The 7,401-nt window shown below is 39.3% G+C and overlaps 1 protein-coding gene across 1 annotated transcript; it reads left to right on the forward strand.

Annotated features, from left to right (window-relative positions):
• The first annotated feature begins 517 nt into the window (after positions 1 to 517).
• snupn (snurportin 1) lies at positions 518 to 7,053 on the forward strand. Its single transcript, XM_077569474.1, has 9 exons — positions 518 to 661; positions 1,352 to 1,516; positions 1,828 to 2,026; positions 2,316 to 2,420; positions 4,134 to 4,230; positions 4,318 to 4,415; positions 4,560 to 4,637; positions 4,904 to 4,984; positions 5,920 to 7,053. The coding sequence occupies exons 2-9, from the start codon at positions 1,359 to 1,361 to the stop codon at positions 6,223 to 6,225; spliced, it is 1,122 nt and encodes a 373-aa protein (XP_077425600.1). The 5' UTR covers positions 518 to 661; positions 1,352 to 1,358; the 3' UTR covers positions 6,226 to 7,053.
• The last annotated feature ends 348 nt before the right edge of the window (positions 7,054 to 7,401 follow it).

Consider the following 7,401-nt stretch of genomic DNA (forward strand, 5'->3'; position numbering starts at 1 on the left):
GAATTGCGCTAATGCCAACATCAAACTATTAAAAATCAAACATAAATCAATGCCAAATTAGAGAATTGAATGTCCTAAAAAATGTATCATAAACCATCACGTTTCTAATCAACCAAATAAAATGTCAAAATAAACATAAACACCTACAAATGTCAAATCTACCCAACAAATATGTTAAGCTAAACTAAATTTTAGATTAAGCAATTTTAAAATTGATCAACTCAAGCATTAAGAATGTTAAATCATACAATAAAAAAAGTTTTAAAAAATAAGTAATTAATTAAGGTCATACTGGCGCCTAAAATTGAAAAAAAAAAAGATTTATTTATGTATATTTATTTTACTGAATACAATGCGGCAGGCAAAAAATAAAACTACATCATTTGTGTTTATTTCTTTTGTGAGCCCCACCAGTTGAAAAACACTGAGACGTTGTGATTACAAACAGACAAGCAAACAAACACTACTACAATTTCATTTGGTCATTCACAATGTGCTGTTCCAAAATTCCAGAAGTCTCCTTCCAAATCGATCGCAGTCGAGCAAAAGAACCGACAGGTGGCAGTAATGTAACGTAATGGAAGCCAACCGCCATTAAACACCGAAAAGAAGAAGAGGCAGTGTGACGTCACCGCCTTGGCCGTCTCCCTCGATGTCGAAGGTAAACCAACCTATTTTATCTTATTTATTTGCCCAAGTTCCGCCACTGGGGGCACTTTGCATTTTGTAGTAATGGCGTTTAGGCGGTAGAAGTAACATTAACGAGGCAGAGTCGTCGCTGTGGCTAGTTAGTAGCTACCGGCTACTTGCATGCCACCTTAGCTACACTGCTAACATAACCTGGCTGGCTGGATAGCTAGCCAGACACAGAATGAAGAGTTTCTGTACTGATCAAGTTTTGTTTTTGTTTTTTAATGCAGTAATCTTGCTGAACACCCATTGTGTGTGTGTGTGTGTGTGTGTGTGTGTGTGTGTGTGTGTGTGTGTGTGTGTGTGTGTGTGCGCGTGCGTGCGTGCGTGCGTGTGTGTGTGTGTGTGTGTGTGTGAGAGTGAGTGAGTGAGTGAGTGAGAGAGAGAGTGTGTGTGTGTGGTACTACTGTCAAATTAGCTACTGTGGGGATATGGTAACTGTTTGTTAATTAAATGGTTTTTTTTTTCAATTTTACGTCAATTTTTCATCAGTGCAACTCGAGGGGGGTCACATAGGACTTACCTACCCAGATATATGACAAAAACACTTATTTTACAAATGTGCAAAATACGTTATCTTAAATATTTCAATTTTCATGCAAACAAATAAAGTAACAAACTGCAAAACCACTGCTACATGATGTTTTGACCTCACCTCCAGAGCCCCCATGGATGACCTGACCTTAGCCCTCTCGGCCAGCTTTGCTGTGTCCAAGGAGCCCAACAGTACAGCTGCCCCGCACCCTCGGCTGTCCCAGTACAAGAGCAAGTTCAGCGTGCTGGAGCAGAGCGAGCGGCGCCGGCGCTTCCTTGAGCTACAGAAAATGTACGGCGCCCTATAAACCTTTTCGTAATGTTTGTAGAAAATAGACACTGGGTTACACCTAGGTGGCAGAGGAGCAAGCGACTACTGCATATGCAGATATACCCAAAGGTGTTTTCCATTTCCTTAAAAAAATATATAAGAATAATCGAGTGGATCATCGTCAAGCACATGTCTGTGCCATTAATCTGAGCACTAGAAAAGTCAATTAACGTTTGCCACCTAGATGTAAGTGTAGCGTCAGGATAAAAAAAAAAAAAAGAGTATTTCAAGAATGAACGTCTTGAAGTGTTTTTCCTTATTTTCCATCTCAGTAAAAGGTTGAACTACGTCGACCACGTACGGCGTCTGGCCGATGGCGACTGGACGGGGGCGGACAGCGATGGGGAGCAAGACATGGAAAAGCAGGAGGAGGATGAAGGGGGGAAAGGGAAACAGGAGCGAGATGGCAAAGCTGATGAAGAGGAGATGGAGATTGAGAGAAGAAAGCTGCCAAAACATTATGCCAACCAGGTCAGTCTTGTACAAGACAATGGAAAGTCAATAGGTTCCCAGTTTTGGGGTAAAAAAAAACAAAACAGCAACCTACAATGCCATTTTAGCCAATCAGATCCTTAAAGAAATTTCCAAGAAATGAATTGACACACTGGCCTGAATTATCGCAAAATTAAATATCCTGTTTCCATGTAAAAAAAAAAGGCTAAGATCACCTTCTGAGCAACAGTGTTCCTCAAGGTCCAGAAGATGGCGCCCGTGTCAAAAAAAAAAAAAAAAAAACTGACTTGCCTATGTTCCTCCTCAGCTTATGCTGTCAGAGTGGTTGGTGGATGTCCCAGCAGAGCTGGACTCTGATTGGCTGATGGTGGTCTGTCCCGTGGGGAAAAGATCCCTCATCATTGCATCCAAGGTAGGAAAGTTTTGGTGATAAAACTGTCTGCAAGTTCAACGTCTGACAGAGGAAACATAATATAATATGGTCTTCGTATTATACTTGGAACACATCTAAAAATAATCAGGCTGTTTTTGTCCCTATTATGCACATTTCTGACCAAGCATGACAAAGAAAAAAATGATCATATAACATTATTCTGTGGCCTGTTGTTAATTAAGAACGAATTTGTCCTGATAATGGGGTCCGAAATGGGTCGCTGCTGAAAATCTTGATTGTTAAACGTGTTCAATCTGACCAAAAATCTTCATTTGCGCGGGGAAACTGACTTGCGTAGTCATGACTCAGTGAATTGTGACGTGGAACGGAATGCAGCCAGTCGAAGAAGCATCCTGACTGAGGAACAAGGAAGCTGACGTAAACAAAAGCAAACATGTCTTTTTGTGTAAAAGTGTGTTCTACTGACAGCAAAAAGTATTTTACAAAGCAAGTCTTCTTTGACAACACTCCCAACTCCGGTCCCTTTTGGAAATATTAGCCCAACATCGTGACAGTTATTTGAAAACTCTTCCTGTACCTGGCCTTACAGACAAGGAAATGGGCAGAGGACATAAGGAGATGAGAAAGTAAGAAGAGGAGATGAGAAGACGAGAAAATGATGAGATAAGCCGAGAAGATGCAGAACTGAATTGAGGAAATGAAAAGATGAAGGAAGTAAAGGAAGATGTGAAGACAAGAAAGCAAATAGGAAGCTGTGACGAGTGTACGAGAGGAGATAAGAAAAGGAAGTGAGGTGAGAAAATGAGATGCGTCGACAAGGATGTGAAAAGAAGTGAAATTGAGATGAAAAGGTAGTAAGGAGAGAAAAACATGGAAATTAGATGAAAAGACGAGGAGCAGAAAATGAGATGACAAAAAAGTGATGAAGAAACAGATGAGAAGGTGAAGAGAAAAAAAGTGGACTTATAAGGTCATCATTATGGAGGACCAAAACTGCCCAAATTAAAAATAAATAAAAGTGAAAATAAAAACGGATATAACAAATATAATTTTAAAATAAAATACAAAAAATAAATATAAATGGAAATAAAAACAACAACATATATCCCTAAATAAATCAATAAAAGTAAGAATATATAAAAAATGAGATTCTAAAAATAAATGTCAACATATCCGACATAATCGGAGAGCAGAGCATTTTTATTTATTGATTGATTCAGAGGTTTTCCTGGCTCAAATTGAGGCAGAGGTGGTACCATCCTGACTGTGTGACTACCAATACCAGGTATCTGTGCCAATACCAATGACGATACCATTATCGGTCGCCCTCCTGCAGCCGTTTTATGATCAGGAACTAGAAATTAGAAATTATATGAGCACAATGTTGCCATTAATTTCATGCAATATATATATATATTTACTTTTATTTTTTGAATTTTGATTTATTTATTTTGGGATATGTATATATTTTGTTTTTATTTCCATTTATCAAATTTTTTTGTATTAAATTTTTTAATATTTTTTTTTATATCAGTTTTTATTTTCACTTTTATTCATTTATTTCGTAATTTATTTATATTTAATTTTGGCAGTTTTGGTCCTCTATACATCATAGGACAGTGTTAATATGCAGGATGTGTATATGTGTGAAAGTATCGGTGCTGTTCCAATTCAGTATTGCCTTGGGGGAGGCCTGCGACTTTGAGTGGTTGTATCTAATGTTGTGTGCAGGGTTCTACTGCAGCGTACACAAAGAGTGGCTACTGCGTGAACCGTTTCCCTTCCCTGCTGCCCGGTGGAAACCGCCACAACTCAGCCATGGGGAAAGGTAGTCGCACCCATGCCGGCTCATTTTCAAACACGCTTAAAAGCAAAGACATTGACTGACGTGCTCCAAACGATGTCGCTGGCGTAGATTACACCATCCTGGACTGCATTTACAGCGAGCTGGACAGGACCTTCTACATCTTGGACGTCATGTGCTGGAGAGGCCACCCGGTGTACGACTGCCCGGTGAGACGGACCCTTCCCGAAAATGTCGCGGCAAATCCGGGAATGTTTGGCACTCCCGATGGCTTCAAAGTAGCTAGCGCGAGTCTGGAGCGCAGATGTTCTCTTTTGCTCTTTTGACACCGCTGCACGTTTTCTCCTCCGCAGACCGATTTCCGCTTCTACTGGCTCCAGTCCAAAGTGCAGGAGACGGAGGGGCTGGCAGAGATTGCCAAACGTAACCCTGTGAGTGAAACACCTTCTCTTCTTCTTTTTTTCCAAATGGGAGCAAGAAAGACTTGAACCTTCTTGAAACCTTTTGCTTCTAATCTGATAGAGAAAAAAATCCAACATTTAGGTCAGTGTAGACTCAGGGTGGAAAATGGATGGGTCAACTTTTGCCCTGCACCATTTTGTGTTTTAGCGTTTATACAGAACAGAGATGTTCTGTTGGACAGGAAGCAAAACGGTGCATGGAAGAAACACACTTGTGGTTTTGTTTGCTTCGACAGTTCCGCTTCGTGAGCCTCCAGAGCATCGAGTGCACAGCGGCGTCCATCCATAAAGCCCTGGCAGCTGAGTACAGCTTCAGCGTGAGAAACTCTTTCCTGAATAGACCTTTTGATAATGTTTGTCAACACGAGATGCCGGGGCACTTCCGGGTGGCAGAATGCAAGTGACTAGCGCTGATTCGATTTTAAAATGGTGACAAATACTTTGTGTTTGAGATAGCACCACAGGATATAAGCCAAAGCTTAGTTTTTTTCCCAATATTTCCTTAAAAAAATATTTTAATTACATTTTAAGTTTATTAGCCTCCAAATTGTATGATGTAATTGTGAAGAATACTTTTTATTTTTCAAGTACATTTTAAAGCCTGGACTTTTTAAAACACTTTTACTTGAGTATGATAATTATTTGATTGACTATTTTTAAGAGGGTTGTCTCTTGGAAAAACGCGATTCAAAAAAATAAAAATATAAAAATAAATGTCAAAATAAATAGGATTAAATATCAATCAATAAATAAAAATGCTCTGCTCTCACATTTATTTATTTCATGCAACGGAGTCCAACCCAGGACACGCTTAGGACCACCCCCTCATTTGAATAACATTTCGACCTGACAAAGCGTCTGCAGCATGAAATAAATAAATGTGAGAGCAGAGCGATTTTATTTATTGATTGATATTTAATCCTATTTGTATTCATTTTTGTATTTATTTCGACTTTTTTTTTTTAAATCTCATATATATATATATATATTTTGTATAAAATTTGTATTTCCGTTTTTATTTTCACTTTCATTCATTTACTTATTTATTTAGTCCTTTATTTATTTTAAATTTTGGCAGTTTTAGTCCTCCATAGTCTTTTAGTAATTTAAACAGGATGGCCAGCTAGCTTGGGTTTTTGCCACCGGGAAATGCGAATGATGTCATAGTGAAAAGATATTTCCTTGGATCCAACATATGCCTACGTCCATATCCTCATTCTACGTTTGGACCGATTGTCAACTTTGCCGGCAGGTGGACGGTCTTCTGTTCTACCACCGGCAGACCCACTACACGCCCGGCAGCACCCCGCTGGTGGGCTGGCTGCGCCCCTATATGGTCGCCGACATCCTTGGCGTTGAGGTGCCCCTCGGACCCCTCACCGCCAAGCCCAAGTACGCCGGCCACCAACTGCAGCAGATCCGGGAGCACAAGAAGACCTCCAGCGAGGTACGGCCGGCCAGCAGGGACGGGGGCTACGAACTGGAGCACCTGTCCACACCCACCCAAGACAACTGCCTCAACCACAGACACATCCAGGAAGCGCAAATGGAGGACTGATCTGATTAATAGATCATTACTGACTCACCAGCGCTTCACTGTTTTATTTAGAACTCTTCCCTGAAAATGTCTCCTACAATTGGAAACTCATTTTAATCCGGTACGACCTGGACAACGTCTCAATGTGCAGAAGCGGTTTAGGATTGCAAAGTAGTGGGAACTTTCCTGTGTAATTAAAATTGTATGGAATTGAAATTTGTGCTCGGGTTTCTGGAAATGCACATAAAACATTTTTCATAACCATGATAAGTCATCCATGCCAAATTACAATAAAAAAAATGTCAACAGATTTTTTTATTAAGTAAGTTTTAAATATTTTCTTGAACAATCAATTATTTCATTAAAAGACAAAAACATGGATATTGCGTCAAATATTACTCATTGCCCTGAGCCAGCCCCTTCAAATATATATATTTTTAAACATCAGCCATCCAAAAACATCAACAGTCCCATTGAAAATGTCAAATGAAAAGTGAATCTCTCTACAGTGACCTTGAAGTGCAAAAACAAAACGACAAAAAATAAACACAGAAGCAAACAAAAACAAACAGCTTAAGACGCAAGCTTCAATTTTGTAAATTCCCATTCATTCCTGTGGAAAATTTCCAACATGCAACCCTATTTCGCAATAGATCAGTCATTTTGATTCAATAATGCATACAACACAAGTTAAAAAACTGTATTTTTAGTTTGTAATATAAAATCTGTCATTGAATCTGTATCAATATTGATGTGTTTATAACAACTTGTGGTTTTTACAATTTTTTCCCCCCCATTCAATTTTTTATTTTTTATGTGTATTTCTAAATAAATGTTTTTTTAAATGGCCCCGTTGCGCTCTATGTCTCACGTCAAATAGCACTAACACAAATTCATTCACATGGTGGTTTGATGTACTGTATACTGAAACGGAAAATTGTCAGTATTTGAGGTGCTTGTATAGAAGAATATGACCTTACAACACACATCTACCACATCATATTGTTAACCACTTTTCTGAGAAGCCTCACCCAGCATGTGCCTTACTGCAGGAATCCAGGTATTAGTCAGCAGCACATGTCTCTTTCCAGGAAATGTCGCATTCATTTGTACTTTAGTGAGCGCTCTCCCACGCTTCTCACGCAGGCAATGAAAGCCTTCTCATAACTTGACCTCACAGGATGAACAACAAAATAT

The sequence above is a fragment of the Vanacampus margaritifer genome, chromosome 6 (genome assembly GCF_051991255.1).
Source record: "Vanacampus margaritifer isolate UIUO_Vmar chromosome 6, RoL_Vmar_1.0, whole genome shotgun sequence".
Taxonomy (NCBI): Eukaryota; Metazoa; Chordata; class Actinopteri; order Syngnathiformes; family Syngnathidae; genus Vanacampus; species Vanacampus margaritifer.